The following is a 25,729-nucleotide window of genomic DNA, read 5'->3' on the forward strand; positions in this document are numbered from 1 at the left end:
ATCAATATCAGTAGTCGTTTTTATTTTTCAGAAATTGACAAATAGATTCTAAAATGTAATGGAAATGCAAGAGACCCAGAATAGTAAATATATATATATATTGAAAAAGAACAAAGTTGTAGGACTCATGTTTCCTGATTTGAAAACATACTACAAAGCTACAATAATCAAGGCAGGTTTTCATATTCTGGCAGTTGGGATGCATAATTATAATAGCTTGTTTCTTGGCCATCACACTAAAGTGAAACTTGGTAGAAACAGAAACAATTACAGAGCTGCTGTTGATTTAAATATAAATCAACAGACAAGGGCCATTAGCACTTTAAGAAAATTTACAGCATGAAAGAAAAGAATAAATCAAATAAATAGAAAGATTTATCCCAGAGTAAACAGATAAAATTCAGAAAATAAAAGAGTGCATACAAAATTGGAATTCTAAAAGAGGCATGAGAAGACATTGCATCCAATAGAATAAGAACAAGATGTCATGGAAAAGAAACACAGAGAGGAGAAGAATATATATTTCAATAAGAGAACTCCATAGATACTAAAATTAAAGAAACTGAACACAGAGCAAAAAAAATTCAAAGAAACAGAAAATAAGAGAATACTTAAAGAGAATTCAAAGTCCAGAAAGGAAAATATCTACCCAAAAAGGATTCCAGAAAGATAAACTAAATAAATAGTCTAAAATAGAGAAACGGAGAGAGGGAAAGTTTGTATATTAAATTAGGCTTAAGAGTCATATAAATTAATTCCAAGATGAGAACTTTATTTGAATCCTGATTGAAACATACTTAACACACACATACAAACAGAGAGAGAGAGAGAAAGAGAGCACAAATCAGGAAAATGTTACAGTATACTAGATATTTGATGATACTAGGGAATTGTTTTTAGTGTAGCTTATGATTTTTAAATTCCTTATCTTTCAGAAGAATATAATAACTTATTTGTGGGTAAAATGATGTTTTAGATTTGCTTCAAAATACAAGGAGGGGGACCCAAAAAATGAAATTTATTTATAAAAAACTGTGTATTTTTTCTTACATGTTTAAAATTTAGTCACCTTCAAAGTACTCTCCATTTGATGCAATACACCTATCAAGATGTGTTTTCAACTGCTCAAAACAGTTTTTGAACCTGTCAATGTGATGCTTTTAGTGCTTCTGCCATTTTTTGCTTCACCTCTTCCACATGGGCAAATATTTTCCTTTGAAGACTTTTTTCATCCAGGGAAACAAACCAAAAAAAGTTGCTCAGGTCTAGATGGGGGAATAGGGAGGATGGGACACAGTGATAGTGCCACTTTTGGTCAAAACTGCTGAACACTCAGCATGGTATGGGTAAGTACATTGTCGTGGTAGAAGAACCAGTCACTTGTTTGCCACAACTCAGAGCGTTTCTTCCTCAAATCATGATGCAACCTTCTCAAAACTTCCAGATAAAATTTTTGGTTGACCATTTGATTAGGAGAAACAAATTCCAAGTATACTACAAGGGGCCCATCCTACAAAAGATAACTCCAGTTTTTTGGGGACCCCTCATAATTGAGTTGGAGGGACATTGGATGGTTAAGATGAAACAGGATTGTCAATAAATTGATTATTGTCGAGGCTGGTTGAGTGGTACATGAATATATGTAGGTTTATAGTACTATTTGTATAATATGCTTATGTATGTTATTTTAATTAATTAATTAATTTTAAAAGGACTTATCAGAAAAAAGGGATAAGTCTCTCAAAATGCATACTCTCTCTTAGGCACATATTTGTGAAATTTCATATGTCCCAAATACAGAGATTTTTAAACCTTCCGGAGAAGGAAAAAATAGTTTACCTACAAATACAAAACAGACTGGCATCATCAGACTTTTCATTTACAATAATGAATGTTTGATAACAATGAAGCAAAACCATCAAAATACTGAAGGAAAATTCATTTAAATATAAAATTATCTACACTGTCAAAACATCTATCAAATATGAAAGTAAAAAGATTCCTGGAAACAAATGTAAATAATGAAACATCTCACCAAAACCTCTGGGATGCTATGAAAACAATTCTAAGGGGGGAATTTATACCTCTATGAACATATATCAAGAAAATGGAAAAATCACAATTTACAGCCTAACAAATCTCCTAAGGGATCTGGAAAGGCAAAACCACCAAAACCCCAACTTTAGCAGAAGAATCAAGACTACTAAAGTAAAAGCCCAAATACAGGACATAGAAGACAAAAATATCATAGAAAAAAATCAACAAAACAAAAGGCTGATTCTTTGAGAAGATAAACAAGATTGACCAACAAAAAGAGAGAAAAAATCCAAATAAACAAAACAAGAAATGCAAAAGATCAAATCACAACTGACCCCGAAGAAATACAAAAGGTTATCAGATGTTACTATGCACACATGTATGGAAAAAAACCTCAATAACTTAAATGAAATGGAGGACTTTCTGATATCACACACTCCCAGGGCTGAAATAAGAAGACATTGAGACACTAAATAGACCAATAACAACCGGGAAAATGACTCCATCATAAGAAAACTATCTACCCAAAAAAAAAAAAAAAAGCCCAGAACCAGACAGTTTTCCAGCAGAATTCTATAAAACCTACAAGGAGTAGTTGATACCAATCCTATTGAAAGTATTCCAGGCAATTGAGAAAGATGGAACTCTCCCCAAATCATGTTATAAAGCTAGCATCACACTGATACCCAAATCAGGTAAAGATCCAACAAAAAAAGAACTGTAGGTCGTTATCTCTGTTGAACATAGATGCAAAAATTCTCGACAAGATTCTAGCAAATTGAATCCAACAACACATTTCAAAAAATCATCCACCATGACCAAGTAGGCTTCATCCCTGGGATGTAGGCCTGGTTCAACATCTACAAAACCATAAATGTAATTAAATACATCGACAGATATAAAAATAAGAACCATATGATTATATCATTAGATACAGAAAAAGCTTTTGATAAAATCCAGCAACGCTTCTTCATAAAAATCCTTGAATACCCAAGCATAGAAGGACCATACCTCAAAATAGTAAGCACCATCTATGATAAACCCACAACCAACATAGCTAAACAGAGAACTGGAAGCATTTCTCCTGAAAACCAGAACGAGATAAGGCTACCCACTCTCACCCTTCTTGTTCAACATAGTTGGAAGTCCTGGCTAGAGCAATTAGACAAGAGAAGGAAATCAGGAGTATACAAATAGGAAAACAGGAAGTTAAGTTATCCCTCTTTGCTGATGATATGATCCCATACCTCGAAAATCCAAGCAAATCTGTCAAAAACCTCCTTGCACTGATAAAGGACTTTGGCAAAGTATCAGAGTACAAAATAAATGTGGAAAAGACAGTTGCATTCTTATACACCAACAACAAACAGGTAGAGAGACAAATAAGAAAGCACAATCCCGTTCACAATAGCCACAAAAAAAGAGAAATACCTCAGCATTTTCCTAATCAGAGAAGTGAAAGACTTTTACAATGAAAACTACAAAACACTGCTCAAATAAGTCCAGGAAAACACAAGCAAATGGAAAAATATTCCTTGCTCATAGATAGGAAGAATCAACATTGATAAGTTTTCCATCCTACCAAAGGCAATCTACAGATTCAACGCAATACTCATATTACCAACATCATTCTTCTCAGACCTAGAAACAACAATACAAAAATTAATATGGAAACATAAACAACCACAAATATCCAAAACAATCCACAGCAAAAGAAGCAAAGTAGGAGGTATCACACTTCCAGACTTTAAACTTTACTATAAGGCTACAATAATCAGAACAGCCTGGTACTGGTACAAGAACAGGCATATAGACCAATGGAACAGGATAGAGATTTCAGAAGCAAAGCCTCAATTTCTCAACCAATTCATCTTTGACAAAGCCTCGAACAACAACCACTGGGGAGAGGAGAACCCATTCATTAAATGGTGCTGGGAAGACTGGCTGACCACATGTAGAAGATTGAACCAGGACTAACCTACCTATCTTCATACACAAAAATCAACTCTAAATAGACCAAAGACCTAAACGTAAAACCTCAAACTATAAGAATCTTCTTTAGGAAATGCAGGAGACACCCTTATGGGAATCGGAGTAGGCAACCAATTCCTGATCAAAATTCCAGATGTCCATGTCATAGAGGTAAGATAGACAAGTGGAACTTCATTAAAGTGAAAAGCTTCTACAAAGCAAAAGAAACCATCAAGAGAGTGGGGGCACAGCCCACAAAATGGGAAAAAATATTTGCCAATTGTATATCTGACAAAAACCTAACATCCAGGATCTACAAGGAATTCAAACATGCCAAAAGGAAAAAAAACAAACAGCTCTATTAAAAAGTGGGCAAAAGTCATGAATAGATACTTCTCAAAAGAAGACATATGGGCAGCCAACAGACACATGAAAAGTGCTCAGCCTCACTAATCATCAGAGAAATGCAAATCTAAACCTCATTGAGATATCACCTAACCCCAGTAAGAATGGCCATCATTAATACAACAAAAAACAGATTCTGGTGAGGACACGGAGAAAAGGGAACACTTCTACACTACTGATGGGAATGCAAACTAGTTCAACCTCAATGAAAAAGTGTGACGATATCTAAAATAATTAGACATTGACCTTCCATATGACCCAACAATCTCCCTACTGGGAATACCCGGAGGAACTCAAATCATTCTACCAAAAAGATACCTGCACACGCATGTTTATTACAGCACTATTCACAATAGTAACCAACCGTGCTGCCCACTGAAGTTGGACTGGATTTTTAAGATGAGGTACATATATATGATGGAATATTATGCAGTCATAGAGGACAAACATGGAATTCACAGCAACTTGGATGGATTTAGAGTCTATAATACTCAGTGATCTATCAAAAGAAACAAAGAACTGAGTACCACATGTTCTCATTCATAAGTGGACGCTGAACACTTACCATAATACTATTAGAAAGGGATTGGCAGGAGCAGGACACTTCCAGGGGAGGGAATGGGGCACATAACATCAATATGGGTGCCTGATCTCAAACCAGGTGAAAGGGGGCCAAAGGGAGGCCCAAACTTTACCTGTACAATGACCACTTGTATATCTAATCCTGAATTGTACCCCACATCTTAAAAAAATTGAGACATTCAAAATAAAATAGATGAAAAAAAAACCCAAACCAACAACAACAACAAAATAAATATGAGAGTAAAGTTTGCAAGAACTCAGGAAGTTTAGTTCTCATTCCTCCTTTGCGAAATATTGCTTGAGGATGTTTGGAACAAATTGAGAATGAAAATTAAGAAAGAAGCAAATGTGATTTCAAGAAGAAAAAATGTACTAAATTTCAAGCAATAGGATAGGACCAGTAGGGAAATGATATAAAACATATGTTTCTTTGTCAACCAGAAAGACATAAACAAATATTACAAAAAATACAAATAACTATTTAAAGTATGAAAAAATGTTCATCTTCACATAAATAATAATACAGATTTAAAATGAGATACTTTTTTGTCTATCATATTATCACAAAAATAAAATTTGTATTGCTGGTAGGGCAGGCAGATAGTGACAACTAAAGATATCCATGCTCTAATTCCTGATACCTGCAGATGTATTCCTTACGTGACAGCAGAGACTTTACAGATGTGATTAAGGCTAAGAACCTTGAGATAGGAGGATTATCCTTGGTTATCTGGGTGGGTCCAATTTGATCACATTGTTAAAAATGGAGAACCTTTCTGGCTGGGTCAGAGAGGTGACAACCAAAGGCAGCAGAATGAGTCTAAAGATGGCACCATGAGGAGGATTTAGCAACCCACTGCTGGTTTTAAGAAACAAGGGCCATCGGCAAGGACCAGAGATAGGCATCTGGGAGCTAAGGGCGGCCCCAGCTGACAGCCAGCAAGGAAATGGGGATGCAACTCAGTTCGGCCACCTGAATAAGCAACAAAATGGATTCTTCCCTAGAGTCTACAGAAGGAAACTCAGCCCTGCCAACAACCTGGTCTTAGCCCGGAGAGACCTGTACCAGACTTCTGACCTGCAGAAATATAAGATAATAAATTTGTGTACTTTAAACCACGAAGTCTGTGATAATCTGTTATGGTAGTAATAAAAACTAATACAACTGGCAAAAGTATAAATTAGTAAAATTCTCTAGTAAAGCAATATGAAAATATATAATCAGAGCCTTAAAAATATTTATATCCTTTGACCAAATAATTCTACTTCTGGGAATTCATACTCAGGGAAATAGTCATAAATATGGAAAACCTTTTATTAAAAAATATACATCACAGCATTATTTGCAGCAGCAAAAAACTGGAAGAAATAATATTAATGTTCAACACTGAGTAAAAGGTTAAGTCAACAAGTCCACCTGAAAAAATATTATTCTGCAAATAAAATTAGGTTTGTGAATATTAAATAATAATATGAGGAAGGGCTGATGCTATAGTGTTAATTATTTAAATATTCTTTAAAGTAGGTAGAAAAAAAATACCTAAGAAAATTACACAAAGCACTAATAGCAGCTGCATACAAGAAAAAGGTGACTTTAAATATCCTTTCTGTTTCTCTGCATTTCTAGTTTTTCTTGATGAACCCGGACATCTCTAATCTGCTGGGATGGAACAAAGAGTGTTGGCATGGATGATCTCTCAGATGGTCAAGCAGGTGGGTTTTTACTCAGCCCCATATAACCTGGACCTGGTTTTAAGATGAGATGAAATGTTGGTTGTGGTCAGAAGTGGGTTCCTGGAGTCTTCATGCTGAAGTTCAGTGCTAAACAGTCCTATCCCCACATTCTAGAGCCAGGTTCCCTAAGGCTGCAGAGCTAATACCTAAGCATTTGAAAATACTGCCCTCTACTGCACAGAAATAACTCTGCCAGAAGGGTTAGCAAAACCTCCAGGAACCATGGCTACAAGGCCTCCGGAAAGACAGCTGACTCACAGGAACTAGCCTACTCAGAAAATAGTGAGAATTCAAGCCACAAAACCTGCTTAAGCAAATACATTCTGCTCCGGGTCTTCAGATACTACCTCATCATTACCCTCACATTTTGCGTATGCCAGCCCCCCTGACAACAGGGTAGATTAGGGTTGGACAGGCAGTGGGGCCAAGGGCTGCTGCCACGCTCCAGACAGATCTAGAAACAAGACCTCCGAATTTCATTTTTGCAAGGCCAACAAAACTTGGATAAAGGGATAGAAGGGTGAGACAAAAAAAGGTCTTTACTAGTAAATGTTAATTGGAAGAATACTATGGACCTTTAAATTGATCCTCATTGGGATATCCTTGTCTCTCTGATTAAGAACAGACCAATTGGCAACGCAGTTAGTCTTACAACTTTGTTCCTGCAGGGGTAGAGTTTTCAACTTCCACCTGCAACTCAAGATATACATTGTAGGCTGTGGGTTTTTGCTTCTTAACTTCTAGAAGTTATCAAGATTCCCATTCCATTTCCCAACAACTCAATAAATCAGTTCAAATTGAATTCAGTGTCTTCAGGCCATTTTCTCTGCTGAGACTGACCAGTGCCAAATTCAGTCTGCCAAATGCATTGCCCTTTGGTGTGTTCTGAGAGTATAACAAAGGGGAAGAAAAGAGTATGAGGAAAACTTTTCCTCTGAAACAATAACACAACTAATTATAGCCTAATTCTACTCTCAAATGTTGATTAGTTATTCCCAGTACTGCTCTTTGCACACACACACAAAGCACACGCACTCACACACACACACACACACACACACACACACACATATACACATGTACACACACTTTCCTATAAGTAAAGAGGAAATGTAACCTGAGTCCAAGAACAATAATGGACTTCGGGCTGGTGTTGCATAAGCTTGCCATGATTCTTCCAATTTCACACTAGCTTGAGCGTGGCCTTTGTGACAGCCATCTGTTCCTAGTCACCCTCTGGCCCTCTCTCTCTTTGCGCTTATGACACTTCCTCCTCTGAGCACACAGGCTGAGCCCATCTCTTAACAACTATGTGCCTTTCCCTTAAACTGCTCATTGTAGAGTTCACTGAAAACAGTTACTCTCTCCTCGTTTTTTCCCTGCCTCTTTGACTCTGATAGCTTACAAATTATAAAGCACAACAACGTTATTCCTTTACTCTTTCAAAGCTACAGTTGGTACATATAGCATTTTTCAGAATGTTCTTGGGGTCGGGAGAAGCTGTGGCAGGAAGCAGCATAGCATACTGATCAAAATCAGGGATTTCAGAACCAGACAGACCTGGATTTTAATCTCTACTCTGCCATCTACTAGTTATGAAATCTTGAACAAGTTACTTAAACTCTCTTTTTTGACCAATGAATTATTTTAAAACTTCAAAATGCACAGGGGAGTAAGATATCTTTGTTTTCTTTTTAATTGAGGTATGATGTCAGAGAGTAAAGCAAATAAACCTTAAGTGTTCAATGTGATGAATTTTTACAAATGTGCCTCTGCCACTGATCAAAACACAGATATTTCCAGCATTCAGCAGGCTCCATCTCTGGGACTTTGCTATTCTGACCTTTTCTACCATAGATTGGTTTTACCAATACTTGATCATCGTATACTTGGACTATTACAGTGTGTACCCCCTTGTGTCTGGCTTCTTTCTGCCAACATTATTGCTAGGCAATATGTTACATTTATGTTTAACTTTTTAAGAAACTGCCCAACTGCTTCCTAACATGGCTGTGCCATTTTATATTGGCAGCAACAATCCATGAGCACTCCATATCCTTGCCAACATCATGTATGGTCAGTTCTTTTAAACCAACACATTTTAACAGATGGGTCATTGCACCTCGTTATTATGGTTTAATTTCCATTTCTCCAGTGATGTTTAGCATTTTTTGTGTGCTCATTTGCTAACAGTTTGTCTTCTTTATTAAAGTACCTATTCAACTATTTTGTCAATTTTTAAAATTAGGTTGCTTTCCTATTGTTGAGTTTTGTGAACTTTTTATATAAGTCCTTTGTCAGATATGTGATTAGCAAATACTTCCTACAAGTCTGTGGCTTGTCTTTTGATTCTCTTAGCAGTGTCTGCCAAAGAACAGAAGTTCTGAATCTTGATAAAGTTCTATTTTTTTTTTCCTTATATAAATTGTGCTGTTGGTGGAATAGCTAAGAAATCTTGGCCTAACCACAGGTCACAGAGATACTTTTGTTTTCTAGATTCTTCTAGAACTTTTATGGTTTTAGGTTTTACATTTAGGTTTCTTATTTATTTCAAGTTAATTTTTATATGTGATGCCAGGTATGTATAAAGTTTACTTTTTTGCATATAGATATCTAATTGTTCCAGCACCATTTTTTTTTTTTTTTTTTTTTTTTTTTTTGAGTTGGAGTCTCACTCTGTCGCCCAGACTGGAGTGCAGTGGCCGCTCCCGGCCACCACAGCCTCGACCTGCTGGGCTCCGGCGATCCTTCTGCCTCAGCCTTCTGAGTAGCCGGAGCTACAGGACTGCGCTTACCACGCCTGGCTAATTCTTGATTTATTTGTAGATGAGGTCTCAATTTTTTCTCCATTGAAATGTCTCTGCAACTGTGTTGAAAATCAATTGGCAATATACATGTGGGGTTATTTCTAGATTCTCTTTCCTTTCCCACTGACATATTTGTTACTTTGCTATCATTATTATACTGCCGCGATCACTGTAGTCTCCATTACTGAAGTCAGGTATTACATGTTCTCCAACTTTGTTCTTTTTCAAAGTAATTGTGACTTTACATTTCCATACACATTTTAAAAAATCTTCTTCTCCCAAAGTGCTGGGATTATAGGCGTGAGCCACTGCACCTGGCCTGGTATATACTCTTAACAATTAAACTCTACACCTCAGTTTTCTTGTGCACTGAATAAAAGTGCCCACTTCAAAGGAAAGTAATATGGATTAGATGAGACGATGTATATAAAGTGCCTAATGCTGTGTCTGTTACCTAGTTAAGTGTCATAATAAGATGTTGGCCATAGTTATCACTGTTATTTAATGCTTTATATACCAGGGTGCCAAAAAATATTTTTTTTTTTGAGAGATGTTATCTATGTATTACTTTTAGTTTGCTGTAATCAGAAGTGTCTGAATGCTGACAGTAAACATTTTGAGCACCTCTTGCAATTGCAAAAGTCAAACATGACTTGTATTCATCTTATAGGTACATATTAAGCATTAAAATTTTAATAGACTTTTTCCTTTCTTAAAATGTGTATGCTTTTTTGGCACCCTTTGTATATGCATGAGAGTTAATCTCTCTTGTCAAATTTCAGACCTTTTACAAATATATAAAATAAAGGGTGTTTTCACTTGAGTCCAGAAGTTCAAGGTTGCGATGAGCCATGATTGCACTTCTACGCTCCATCCTGGGTGACAGTGAGACTCTGACTCAAGAAACATAATAAACTAAAATAAAAGATTAAAAGGAAATCTATTATCTCATTGCAATCTTACCCATATAATCTATGTTATATATTTTACTGAATAAAATATGTACAGGATGAGTTGTACACATCATTTTGTAACAAAACTGTGCCTATCAGAATAAAATCTGAGAAGGAACATTTCCTCGGAAGTGAAAACACTGAAACAGAAGCTGAGTAACTGATGTGGAAAGGATGAGTCATGAGGCTATAAGGATAGACTTTTTGTTCTTGCAGTATCCTTTTAACTTTGTTCAGCACTTTGAAGACACTATGTGTACATAAGCATATTCAGTGTCATCACTGACTCACTGAGCTTTTTGGCACTCTTTTTTAGGTCTCCTGGCTTTAAGAAGACATGATATAAAACAAAGTATATATTATATCAGAGGGCTCACGTTAAACCTCTTTCAGAAAGGCTTTATCTCGAAGTACATTACCTTAAATTTGTACATAATATTTCCTTCATATATGTCTCTGAGTGAAAAGGCATGATCATATTTCACAAACGAAGAAGCTCTATGAAATGCTCAATGTCAGAGCTGATAGTGCAGTAAAGAGCACGTTGTCTTGTACTGCAATTGCAATGGTGCAGTTAATATTCCTTTCCTTAAAGGGGGATGTAAAATTGCACTACAACCAATTTTACATCTAGGTGGTTAATGTGAACATTATTGGTTAATTTTTCTTTTGAGCCTTTATAAAAGATAAAGCTTTTATTATGAAATTAAGAATGCATCAACCAAAAATTTATAAAGACCAAAAAACCCATTCATAATGTCATCACCTGAACACATTATTTTACTTCTTCTCATTCAGCTTGAAACAAGTATCTGTAATATTTTTAAAGTAAATTATTCATTAGTTTTCCTTTTCTCTTTTCTGCTACCTCCCTAACCCCAGTTCAGAAAATGTTATGCATCAGAGAGGGATCAAATTTAAAGTCTACTATTTAGGGCTGATTCTTTCTAGCAGTCTGAGGGTGTAATAATCCCCAGAATTCTTGTTTTCCGGTCCCATCTGTTTCATCTTTTTCTTGTACTGTTCTTCTCAAGTGAAATCTCCACTCTCCTTGTCTAATCTCTCAAAGTCAGAATACATCCACATTCTCTTCCTTCTCATCCTTGGCTGTTGAATTCTAAACTAAGGCTATGCCTCCAAGTCAGTGACCCTCACTCCTAGCTACATTTTTGAATAATCTAATTTTTTAAATAAATTAGATATTCAGACCTTCCACCAGACCAAAATCAGTATTTCTAGAATTGGAGTCAAAAATTTGTATTTAAAAAAAAATCTCTGCAAGTAATTCAGAGGATCCTAAGAGTTTGGAAACCATTGTTCTAAAAATTATAATTCTCCTGGTCAGATCTTGCAAGTTTCATCTTTAATTATTTTACCACCATCAGTACCGCCTCTTGGTGTTTGAAAGAACAAAGCTCACATAAGATGTATTTGGTTTCTGGTGTAACCTATTCTTGCTCTGGGAATACTGACTTCTCTCAATCTTTCTCCCCACTTTTGGTCCCTTTTTGGTACTATTCCCTAAACTTTCTATCAGCCTCCCCAAATTCTCTTACAGTGATGGTTCTCAAACCTTAATGTATGGCAAAATTACCTGGAAGGTTTGTTAAGACACAAATTTCTGGGCCCCATCTCCAAATGTGCAATGCGGTAATTCTGAGAATTATCATTTCTAACAAGTTTCCAGGTGATGCTGATGAACCTGGCTGGGGGACCACATTTAGAAAATCACTTTTACAGATTTTCTAGCTAACCCCATATTTTGGGCATTATATGGCAACTTGATGCAGTTAAGTGATCCCTCTTCTCCCTAGAATAACTATGAATTTCCCTTTAATGATACATTTCTGAATCACAATACACATCTGCATTTAAGGCAATTAAATCCAAGTTAAAATATTTGAATGCTTACTGTGAGAAAAACATGATTCTGATTACTGAAGACTTCACTAACTTTCTATAATACATGTTAAAATTAAGGTGCATTTTCTTATTAGTACATACACTTCTTACCCCGATTTGAGATGGAATATCTCTGCTCTCAAAATGATGGTGTGTAGCCAGACTCGGTGGCTCAGCCTGTAATCTCGCGCTTTGGGAGGCTGAGGTGAGTGGATTGCCTGAGCCCGCGGGTTCGAGACCCACCTGGGCAACTTGGCGAGACCTCATCTCTACAATAAATCAAAAATTAGCCGGGTGTGGTAGCGCGCGCCTGTAGTTCCAATTACTTGGAAGGCTGGCGGAAGGATCGCCGGAGCCCAGCAGGTCGAGGCTGCGGTGGCTGGGAGCAGCCACTGCACTCCAGTCTGGGTGACTGAGTGAGACTCCAACTCAAAAAAAAAAAAAAATGATGGTGTGACGGTTAATTTTTATGTGTCAACTTGACCGGGCTAAGAGATGTCCAGAAAGCTGGTAAAATATGACTTCTGGATATGTCTTGAGGGTACTCATGGGAGATAGTAACAGTTGAATCAGTAGACTGAGTAAAAAAGATTGCCCTCATCAATATAGGTAGGCACCATCCAATTCAGTGAGGGTCTGAATAAACAAAAAGGCAGAGGAAGGGTGAATTTGCTCTGCTTGACTGGGACATCCATCGTCTCCTGCCCTTAGACATCTGCACTCCTGGTTCTCTGGCCTTTGGACTTTGACTGGAACTTACACCATTGGCTCCCCTGGCTCTCAGGCCTTTGGGTTTGGACTGGAGCGATACCACCAGCTTTCCTGGACCTCCAGCCTGAAGATGGGAGAATGTGAGACTTCTCAGCTTCTGTAATCACATGAGCCAATCCCTCAGAATAAATCTTTCTACAGAACTATATTTTTCCTATTAGTCCTGTTTTTCTGGAGAATGCAAAGTGGGTTCTTCCTGAGTTCTGCCACACTAAACTCTAGTTTATAATGATCATGTTGCTTAGCTCTTATGGAACTTAATTCCTTACATTTTATTTCAAATTATCTTTCCATTGTGTTATATGGGCTAATTTTATCTCTTTCACCAGAATGCAAGTTTTCTAAGAAGTCTGTTATGCTTTTTATATCCTATCTCTAGTGCTGGACATGTGATAAGCACTGTCCTTAATGGCTGACTCATTCATTCATGACTTCCTGACATGCTTTTTTCTAAATCAGGCCTCTAAAGAGGGCCATGAATTATAAAAACATCAGTCTTGGCCACTATAAAAATAGATTTCCAAGCCAATGATTTGTGTTTTAGTCACCTTTCTAGATTATGCATTAATTTTCCTTGCCTCTTTTTACCTGGATAACTGAGATCTGACTATACCATGATGGAACATCAAGAGGGAAATGCTGGCAACAGTAAGCCAGGGCTAGAAATAGAATCAAAATTACCAGTAAAAGCCAAAACTTCTGGGGACAGGCTAGATATTGAAAATGGAATCTTTTAATCTTCTAATAGATGTCACTAATGATTACTTTTTAAACACAAAATGTGTTCACATTCAAAAGGTAAGAGGGAAATTGAAGAACACAAATTAAATATTCAAATAACATATCCATTGAGCTTACATGTTCATTTGTGATTACCAATCAAGTTATTAAATCACAGCAGGTGTGATTTGACCAGACTCAAAGTGACTATTAACACATAAATTCTACCACACTAATGCCAAATTATTCTAAATCATATTTTATCCAATTCTGTATTTTCTGAATTATAACAATTATTTAATATGGGCTCATAAAGATGCATCTGCTATCACTTTGTAACTTCATGGCTCAGAGACTCTCAGACTCTTTGATTTTAACAACTCAATGTTCCCCAGCCAGTGCTCCTCACCCACAAACCCTCTCCCTTACCCACAATTCCATGCTTTCATCCCTCCCTTTCCCTAATATCACTGGTATGATCTTAAAGATAAGGAGAGAGGAAATAGCAGAGGAAGTTTCAGGACAAAAAAGGAATGAGTCACACCATTAGCAAATCACACCACTGGCACCATTCAGAAGCCAAAAATTCTGCAGTTCTGTCCTCACCATTCGTTTGGAGCTCATCTCAATGAGAACTCAAACTTCAGACACATTTTTTGAAAACTGGAATGGATAACAATAGCAGAATTGGGCTATTACTGAAACAAAATAAAACAGAAAATATGTAGATGAACTATTTAGGTCTTAAAATAAACAAAAAAATTAGATAGATAGATGGATATCAATATTATATGTTCTTCAAAAAAAGAACTGATCCCTTTTTTTCAAAAAGACCCACCCATGACACCCTATTTTGTGACAATTTGTTAATGGAAAACAAAATTTATTCATCTCTTCTCTATATATAATTTTTTAAATCTTTCATATATCAGAGGTTATTTTTATGCTTTAGGTCAATACTTCAGTTTTATGCAAAATATATTTATAAAGGCATTTATAAAGCTCAAACTGCATTTTGAACTACAGGCAGCATTTTGAACATGGAGAATCCTTACCAATGACCAATGATCTATGACCCATATTTAAAGAACCTCCTATATCTCTTTTTTTAATCCTCTAGCTGAAAAGGAAAAAAAGAAAAAAACTGGAATAGTAGTGATTAACTATATTCTTTAGAATTCCCAAATGCCACCAAATATTTGGGCAAGAGACAGTAAATGAGTGATCTGAAACAGGGTTTTCTCAATCCTGACACTACTGATATTTTAGGCCAGATAATTCTTTGTTGAAGGAAACGATCCTGTGTACTACACTAGATGCCAGTAGTGCCATCCCACCCTACCAGTTGTGACAACCAAAAATATCTCCAGACATTGCCAAACTCCCCACAGGGGACAAAATTATCTCTGGTTAAAAGCCACTTTTATAAAGTTACAAGAAGATAAAGTCCAAAGTTAGATATTCATTGAAAAAAGTTCTATGACTCTGCAACCTCACAGAAGCATCAAGTTGTTTCTATGCATTATCTCATAGTTCCTCCCAAGTTTCATATTTTCCCAAGGGAATAATTTCCTCCAGGTACAAATGATATTCCAGAGACAAGAAGATGAGTTTATTTTACTGTCCAATTATTTTCTTAAAAAAGTTTAATGTTTGATAAAATAAAACAAACTTTTAATACCATAGAAACCTTTTAACATGTACAATGACATATTATTATTATGTACAACTTCAAAAACAAACGCTTCCAGCTCCAAGTAAAGTGACATTGAATATCCTGACTATAGTTAAGCTGGAGGAAAGTTCCTGGATGGCCAATGTTTTCCTTGGTTTGGAAAAAAAAATTGTACAATTGAAAAATATAAATAAGACCTTCAATTAGTTGAGAATCATAAAAATGCTATCTGAATTCAGTCATCTGGATCTTGGGAAGTTTGCAATAGTTATAAGAGTTCAACAAGCAAAAGGAAACTCTATGAATATTCGAACTTCAGTCTTCCAGGAGAGGTCCTGTAGGTTCACAGTTAGTCTATCAAAAATAAAAGCTATTCCTATTGTGGTAGAACTTAGTATCTGGTTCATATACCATTTTTCACCAGCTCATGGACTCCATTCTCATCAATGATTAAAGGTGCATGAAATTCTTTATCAGCCACATAACTTTCTAGTCCCTAAAAAAAGATTGAAATGAAACACAATTAGAAAATTGGTGGGCACTAGTCATGTAATGGTGGACTTAATGGCTGCAATAATGATTCAAAATATGAACACCGATTTGGTCTGGATTGACAATCTATCTCTAAGGACCTGTATGTGAGGCAATCAGAACAGTGTTTTTGCCACTTCACACGTGCTCTTTTCTCTGCCTGGACCACTCTTCCACTCCTCACCTGGCCAGTCTGTTCATCTCCAGGTCTTGGCTTGGATATCACGTGCTCTGGGAAGTCTTCCTTTTCCTCCTAACCTAGGATTCTTTATCAGCTCTCATAGCCCAGTCTATTAGTTTTACATAAACTCTAAGTATTCTTTTTGCTAATTAGTCTGTGTATCCTTAAAATTTGGTGTAATGGCTAAAACATAGTAGGCATTCATATGTTTGTGCTATGAATGAATTGTGCATAGTGGCCACCAAGCAAAACAACAAAGTATGAATACCAAAAGTTGGATTGAGATGCAGAATTTAAAAGCCCAAAATCTATTCACTATACTTTTTAAACTAGATCTAATAACTGATTTATGGAAGCATAAAACAAACACCAAAAAACAAAATTATTCTGGCTATCATGTCTAAAGTTAATAAGATGATATTGCTTCTTCCTATAACCAGCTCTCAATAGAGTTAACCTTCTAAGCAAGATGGATATCTCTGATGCCACAACTGAGCAATACTGACATGGATATCCAGAAAGAAATAGTACATAATTACATAGGAGGGACCCCTAAATCTTTAGGTTTTAAAAGTGAGAGTATTAAGTACATCAACAAAATAGGCCTTCTGAAATAAAAATTACATTGTTTTTTAAAAAGCTAGATAAATTATCTAAAATATAAGGCTTATTATATATGTATTTTTAAAAGCCTATTGCATTTCAATGGATAGGTGAAATGGACTAAACATTATAGATTTCTGTTAAAGGCAACCAGCCCACTTATGAGCTAGATGCAAAGCTGTAACACGACTTCTCAAAGAGAAGAATGAGAACAAATGCAGCTTCTCAGCTTTCCCATGAAGAGGTCAGCAGGGCAGGACTGTCTGAAAATGCTGTATCTTCACTAAGGGCAGCTCTATTAAACATAAAGCCACTTCAGAATCCTACTTTTTTAAAGTTTTATTTCATTTTTAATTGACAACAATCACATATAGTTACGGGATACAATGTGATGCTTCAATCCATGTATACATTGTGGAATAATCAAATCAGGCTAATTAACATATCCTCATTACCTCAGATACTTATCATTTTGTGGTAAGAACATGTAAAATCCACCTTTTAAAGTATTTTTAAATATACAATACTTTGTAAAATAATAGGAAAAAAGAAAAAACAAACTTACTTCTCCAGCATAGGAGATAAGAGGAGAGATTTCACACTGGATTGGTACATCATTAGCATCCTTCAAGCTATGAAAAAAATAAATATGTGTTAAAGACTTTGCTTCCCCATGTTATTTGCCAGAGAATAAGTACAGATCATAACTTTCTTGAGAAGCTTGCAGACAACAAGATACTTCTAGTTAAACAAATGGAATCAATACTACCCTGGTGATCACTAAATTCCCTGAGGATAAAGTTAACATGATATTCTCATGGTCAGAAAGACACTATTTGGGGCAAGTGCCAATAATTACTGGCAGCTCTTTACAACACTCCACCAGCTTTTATACACTTACCCCTTATGTCATCTCATTTGTTACCATTTCTAAGTTTCAACTTGATAAACAAAGGACTACTTATTGGGCATGTACTATGTGCCAGGCCCACTTACTAGGTGTTTTGAATCTTTCAAATTTAATTTTTTTTTTTGAGTTGGAATCTCACTCTGTTGCTCAGACTGGAGTGCAATGGCCGCTCTCGGCCACCACAGCCTCGCCTGCTGGGCTCCGGCGATCCTTCCGCCTCAGTCTTCCAAGTAGCTGGAACTACAGGTGTGTGCTACCACGCCCGGCTAATTTTTTTGATTTATTGTAGAGATGAGGTCTTGCCAAGTTGCCCAGGTGGGTCTCGAACCCGCGGGCTCAGGCAATCTACTCACCTCAGCCTCCCAAAGTGCTGGGATTACAGGCTGAGCCACCGAGCCCGGCCCTCAAATTTCATTTTAATCCTCACCACAACCTTGTGAGTTAGGTACTAATGTTGACAAACATTCTAAAGCTACACTGCCAAGACAGCAGCCAATAACCACATGTGACTACCTAAACTTAAGTTAATTAAAATTTTAAAAATTAATTAAAAATTCAGTTTCTCAGTCATAATAATTACATTTCAAGTGTTCAGGAGCCATGAATGGCCAATGACTACAGAATTGGACAGCACATATGTAGAATATTTCCTTCACTGCAGAAAGTTCTTTTGGACATAATTGTTCTAGAGGGAAGCTACATTATTTCCCAGCACATGTTTTTCTGTACAATCCAAACCTCCTAGATTAGCTGAGCTGGTTTATTCAAAGTATTTCTCTGTTACCAAAAGTCCCTTTTTAAAGAGCTAAGGCAGAATGCACTCAAGCAAAGGCAAGATAAATGCCAATTCATAGCCATCTGTAATCCTAAATTTCTAAGTTCTCTAACACAAAAGTCAATAAACAGTGTTTTTAATACATTTACAGTCTTTGGCTTCTATGTGACTTGCCATTTCAAGAATCTTGCCAACAGGATACAGGCCTCACAAAAATCAAGGTGCTTGTCAAGCCATACAGCTCTTTGCTTTCCCAAGTATGCAATCTCAAACTTGAGTGGAAAGCTCCCGAGTTTAGCCATAGGTAACCTTCCTCTAAACAGAATTATTCAGCTAACATTCAAGGCACTTTATATCCTACTTCAACTTATTTATCGTAACTTTCCACTTGGACCAGACGAGTCACACTCTCTTTGGATTATTCTGTCATTCTCAACTACAGTCCATCTGACCATAAAAACCACACCTATTCTCCAAGATTTGGCTCAAGCCCCAGTTTTCTCTGGACTGCATTTCATAGTGATGCTCTCAATCATTTATTAACATAAAAAATAAATTTGTTAGACACCTGTTGGTCACTGCCTCCTAGAGCAATTATAGCTTATACCACACATTTAGCACATAATCAATGCTGCTTGGTGATGTTACTTAACTTTTATGTATATGTATCTTGAACCTCTCAGTAGGCTATAAGAAGGACATACTTCTCTCACATAAGATAGGGCAGCACCTAAGATACTAAAAGTACCTACAGGCCTATGCACAGGCCTGCCAATGCTTGTTAGTTGAATGAATAAATGAGCTATGAAGGTAAACAGATGACAAAATAGTGACAAGAAAAGGAGGCAGACTGAACACACATCTCTGTAGAGACATGCCAGATTATGTCACAAGAGGTCAAGAGGTCTAGCCCAGACCCTCTAGAGCAACTCAGAGCCATAATAAACCAAATGGAAAAAATGAGAACCCAACTTATCAGTAAGATGTATATAACCCAGTCCTACCTAATTCCTTGAAGGATTCAGTGTACCAGGAATAGAAAGTGGTTCTGAACCCAAGAAACACATATACAATGGGCCTGAATCTAGAACTTCCATTCTACTACCACAAAGATACCCCAAGAAACTAAGAAGGTCACCTTGACTAAACAAAATAAGATGGCCTGAAGGAAAACAGAAGGCACCATTTCACCAGATGTAAAATCTCAGGATATAAGCAAATTATCTCAATAACACTACTGTCCCCATTCTTTGGCCATGCATCCTTTTGGTAGCTAGCACTATTCAGTAAGCATTTAGGTGAGAAATAAAAATAAGTATTTTGTTAAAACTCAACATCATTGCTTCCATTCTTTCAGAATATCTCCAAGCTGTTTCTTCCCTCTTTTACACAAGATAATTCCTTTTCATCTCTCACTGTTAACTGATCTTTTTCAACTGTCTGAGGCCATCCTTTGGTGCTAAGACTTTTAGCAGGAACTATTTCTATGTCCACAATCGCATTTAGAGCCAAACTTTGATTTCCGTTTAATTGCTTTACAAACGGCTAAAATGAAATAAATGGGTGGGGAGGCTAATAAGCAAACAAGAACTAAATAATGTTTAAAACTTTTTGTATCTTAAATAAGGCAGCTGGATGCTATTTTCAACTGTTTAATTAAGAAACAATTTCACTTCTAGATTAAAAGTTGTGGTTCAAAAAGAAAGAAATTTGGGGTCTAAGTTTTATCTTTTAAATTATAAAAAGAAACTTGCTTCCATTTATTAAAAATTATAGATGAGACAGAAAGTGACAAAGGACTCTGCGTTTCAATTACCGTGGCATGAGGGACAACAGTCATCTATGGCTCGTAGAAGAAACTAACCACATCTTAGAGTTCACTTCCTTGTCTACAGGGCCACACACCAAAATCACTGACACTCATAGGAACTTGTCTCCACTAGGCAAGGAGAAGTGGCACAGACAGGAAAAAGCATATGTGTAACACTGATGTCAGTGTACCTCTATTTCTGAGATAACATCCATCTCCAGTTCCTTTGTCCTGCACACATTTCCAAATAATCTTAAAAACTTAACATTCAAACTGAACCTAATAACTTTCAAAGTATAACAAGAAGATCAAGCTGTCTCTTTATAGCTATAAAGAAAATGGCTTTTTCAAATTCTGTCAGTACCCAGATGACAGAGGATATGTATTATTTCTATCTAAAAATGATCTGCTATTAAGGCAGAAAGATTCTTTGGAAGCACAATATTAACTGACTAAAATTAATGCACAGTGACCAAAAAGGAGAGCTATGAGTATGAAAATGAATCAAATAACAGTTTTCTCCAAGAGCCATCAAATATGTCAGGAGCAGTTAGCCTTTACACTGAGGGTATATATCCAATTAAGAATGCTAACTGGAGACTTCCGGCAAGATGGTGAGGGGCAACCTGGTCTGTGAAACCCTCTGCAAAGGAGAACTGCAGTGGGTCTCTGGCTCTCGCCCCGGGGGCTGCAGACCCCAAATTCACAGCCTGCTGTTCACATGGAGCTCGGCCGTTTTCACAGCTGGGATATCGCCGCGGACGGGACAGCCACCACAGTGCAGACGGTCCCGCCGCCGTCGCTGCCGCAGCCACTGCCAGTAGCACATCTCACCACCCGGGCCGGAGGCGATCCATGACTTCAATCCTTGAAGCCCCTTCAGGAAGATCTGCTGGGACCGCTGCCACCTCTCCCGCGACCCAGACGGCCTGCCTGCGTGAGTCTCCTGCCTGTGCCCTGAGGCAGGCTTCCATCTCCAGCTTCTGCCGGTTCCTGTCCGGCCCCACCCCCTCTGGGGCGAGCAGCTGAGATAGCACCACCTGCTGGCGATTCAAGGTAACAACACCGAAACGGGAGAAACAAGCTTGAAAAAGACATAGGCCAGAGTGGTGAACAGAGGGGGATCTGAACTGTCCTTCACAGCAGACCAGGGGCAACTGACCCTAACTGCAAACTAATTTACCAGCTTGAAAAGAAAGCTAGAAATCAGACCTGAAAGGACATTGGACTTAAACAAAAAGTCTCAGACGGTGCTTCATTGATTCTGTTAGTTTAATGACTTAATTCTATTCCTACTCTATTGTTCCTTTTTTTCCCCCTCTTCCTTTTCTTCTCTTTTCTTCTCTCTGTAAACCATATCTTTGTATAGAGGAATAGCACACCAATAAGGTGGTTGGTTAGCTTGTATGTTAGCATCACTAGATGTTTTATTTTTTTTTGTAGGGAATTGGTTCATCAGTAGCTGTGGTCTATTGTTTTTATCTGTTTCAGTATAGGTCTCTCTCTCCATTTGTTGGCACACATTTGTTTCCCCCCTTACTCCTTTATCTCTCCACACACCTCTTCAACCCAAGTCTGCTCCATTCCCTTCCCTCTGCTAACCACATTTTATTTCAGAGAGTAAACCTACAGCCCCACTGCACGGACAGATTTCAAGGCAGTGGGAAGCGAGTTCCAGATTATTCACACACCTGTCAGCGAATACCAGGACCTGCAGATAGATTTTGAATCACAGCTCCCCCTTAAGTAAATCTCAAAACTGCAAAAAGGACCACCCCAACCTACAGTGCAACTCCAGAATTGAACAAAGAGGGCATACATAAAGAGTAAGAGATTGAACAAACAGAAGTAAAACCAATCGCTTTACCCCTGAATAACAGAATTAAAGAAGATGGTGACATGGAGGGAAGGAAAAAGTAGGGAGGGGGATAAACCACACAAATGAAGAAAAACCAAAATAAGAATATAGGTCTCACACAGACCCCTGGGAGATCAGACACTGAGAAAACAGATTATGGAACACAAACAATGAAGAGCCCCCAGAATGGCTGGTCACATGCAACTAATGAAGACATCAAGACACTAATGGAGAGAATTAAAAAAATTGAGGAGAGACAAGAGGAAAATAGGAAGGAGCTGATGTCAGAAATAACAGCAGTAAAGAATACTGTGATGGAAATGAATAACAGACTAATAAGCATTTAAAGCAGAATTAGCCAAGCAGAAGGAAGAATCTCAGAGCTCGAAGACCAGAACACAGAACTAACCCAAACTATCAAAAGCATAGAAAAGAAGCTCAAAAAGACAGAACAAAACCTGCAAGAGATGAATGATCACTTCAAGATACCAAACCTAAGAGTAATTGGGCTTCCTGAGTCAGAGAGAGAAACAGAAGCCACACTGGAACAAACATTTCATGAAATCATTCAAGAAAACTTCCCTCATCTCATCAAGGATGAAAAAATTCAAACACAAGAGATTCAGAGAATCCTGCAAGACAACAAATGAGAAGACCAACTCCCAGTCACATAATAATTCCCCTAAACAAAGTAGCTATAAAAGAAAAAATCCTAAAGGCAGTAAGAGAAAAAGGCCAGGCTACCTACCAGGGAAGACCAATTAGAATAGCAGCAGACTTATCCACAGAAACCCTTCAGGCTTGGAGAGCTGGAGCCCTATCTTCAAAGTTCTAAAAGGTAAACAATTTCAACCAAGAATAACCTACCCAGCCAAACTAAGCTTCATTAGTGAGGGAGAACTGAAATCTTTTCCAGATATCCAATCCCTAAGAACCTACGCTGCCACCAGACCACCTCTACAAGAAACACTTAAGAAAGTACTGAACACAGAAGAAAAAGAAAAAAGAACAACAACATCCTTCACAAGAGTACAGGCAAAAGATTAAAAACACAAATGAGCCAACTCCAAAACCCAAAGAAAGACAACAAACAAACAGGAACAACTCTGTAAGAACCTTATGACAGGGATCAACAGTTGCATTTCAATTATTAGCCTAAATGTGAACGGACTAAACGCACCACTGAAAAGACCTAGAATGGCAAAATGGATAAAATATCATCAGGCAACAATCTATTGCCTTCAAGAGACTCACCTCACTAGAAATGACACCCACAGACTCAAAGGAAGAGGATGGGAAACAAACTTTCAGGCGAACGGAATACAAAAGAAAGGAGGAGTAGCGATCTTAATTTCAGACAAAATACCCTTCAAGCTATTAAAAATCAAAAAAAGATACAGAAGGCCACTACATAATGATAAAAGGTTTAATCCATCAATAAGAAATATATCCTAAACATATGCACCCAACATAGGTGCGCCAACTTTCATAAAGCAACTTCTAGGAAAACTAAAGAAAGATATTGACTCTAACACCATCATAACTGGGGATTTTAATACCCCACTCACAACCCTAGACAGATCATCCGGACAAAAAACAGCAAGGAGATCCAGAACCTCAATGTGACTTTGGACCAAATGAACTTAATTGATACCTACAGAACACTCCATCCAAAGACCACAGAATATACATTCTACTCATCACCGCATGGAACGTATTCTAAGATTGACCACGTAATTGGCCATAAATCAAGCATAAGAAAATTCAAAAGGACCGAAATTCTACCATGCACCTTCTCAGACCACAGTGGAATAAAAACAAACATTGACACCAACAGAGTCCCCCCAAAACCCCCAAAGACATGGACACTAAACAGCATGATGCTAAACAACTCCTGGGTCAATGATGAAATCAAAACAGAGATCAAAAGATACCTGGAAACAAATGAAAATGAAGAAACATCTTACCAAAACCTCTGGGAAGCCTTGAAAGTTGTAGTAAGAGGGGAATTTATATCCCTACAAACACACATGAAGAAAATGGAAGGAACACAAATTAACAACCTAACAAGCCACCTAAAGAAGCTGGAAAAGCAAGACCACAAAAACCCTAATTACAGCAGAAGAATCCAGATCACCAAAATAAAAGCCCAAAGCCAGGACATAAAAGACAAAAAGATAATACAAAAAAATCAGTGAAACAAAAAGCTGGTTCTTCGAAAGGATAAACAAGATCAATGGTCCCCTAGCTAGACTGACCGAGAAAAAACTCAAATAAGCACAATCAGAAACACAAAAGATGAAGTCGCATCTGACACTGAAGAAATACAAAAGATCATTAGAGACTACTACGTACACTTGCATGGAAACAAACTTGAAAACCTTAAGGAAATGGAGGACTGTCTGACATCACACAACCTACCTAGGTTGGAACAAGAAGAAATTGAGACCCTAAATAGACCAATAACAATCAAGGAAATCGACTACGTAATAAGAAAACTTCCTACAAAAAAAGCCCTGGTCCAGATGGCTTTCCAGCAGAATTCTACAAGACATTTAAGGAGGAGCTGATACCAATCCTACTGAAGGTATTCCAGGCGATTGAAAAAGATGGAACTCTCCCCAAATCATTTTATGAAGCCAACATCACATTGATACCCAAGCCAGGGAAAGATCCAACAAAGAAAGAGAACTACAGGCCAATATCTTTGATGAACATAGATGCTAAAATTCTCAACAAGATCCTAGCAAACTGAATTCAGCAATACATCTCAAAAATCATCCATCATGACCAAGTAGGCTTCATACCTGGGATGCAATGCTGGTTCAACATTCGTAAAACCATAAATGTAATTAAATACATCGAGAGATGTCAAAACAAAAACCACACGATTATATCATTAGATGCAGAAAAAGCTTTTGATAAAAGCCAGCACCCCTTCTTGATAAAAACCCTTGAACATCTAGGTATACGGGGAACATACCTCAAAATAGTAAAAGCCATCTACAAGAAACCCACAGCCAGCATACTCCTGAATGGACAAAAATTAGAACCATTTCCCCTGAAAACTGGAACAAGACAAGGATGCCCATTCTCATCCCTCCAATTCAACATAGTATTGGAAGTCCTGGCTCGAGCAATCAGAGAAGAGGAGGCAATCAGGGGTATCCAAATAGGAAAAGAGGAAGTCAAGTTATCTCTCTTTGCAGATGATATGATTGTGTACCTTGAAAACCCAAGAAAATTTGTTAAAAACCTCCTTACACTGATAAAGTCCTTTGACAAAGTCTCAGGATACAAAATAAATGTATAAAAGACCATTGCATTTCTCTACACCAATAATAAACAAACAGAAACCCAAATAAAAAACACAATTCCATTCACAATAGCCACAAAAAAAATGAAATACCTTGGCATCTTCCTAACCAGAGCCGTGAAAGACCTTTACAATGAAAATACAAAACACTGCTCAAGAAATCAAAGATGACACAAACAAGTGGAAAA

At 37.3% G+C, this 25,729-nt stretch overlaps 1 protein-coding gene across 2 annotated transcripts in view; it reads right to left on the minus strand.

Annotated features, from left to right (window-relative positions):
* Window positions 1-15,472: 15,472 nt before the first annotated feature.
* The window catches only part of UAP1 (UDP-N-acetylglucosamine pyrophosphorylase 1), a 51,076-nt gene continuing 40,819 nt past the window's right edge, over window positions 15,473-25,729 (minus strand). For both annotated transcript variants that reach the window (XM_021705936.1, XM_008072063.2), the window contains 2 exons: window positions 17,438-17,504; window positions 15,473-16,053 (listed from right to left, as the gene is read on the minus strand). In XM_021705936.1, coding sequence (XP_021561611.1) covers window positions 15,961-16,053; window positions 17,438-17,504 — 160 coding nt within the window. In that variant the 3' untranslated portion in view covers window positions 15,473-15,960. The remainder of the gene's footprint in view (window positions 16,054-17,437; window positions 17,505-25,729) is intronic.

The sequence above is a fragment of the Carlito syrichta genome, unplaced genomic scaffold (assembly GCF_000164805.1).
Source record: "Carlito syrichta isolate Samal-C Ts95f unplaced genomic scaffold, Tarsius_syrichta-2.0.1 Scaffold314838, whole genome shotgun sequence".
NCBI classification, from domain to species: Eukaryota; Metazoa; Chordata; class Mammalia; order Primates; family Tarsiidae; genus Carlito; species Carlito syrichta.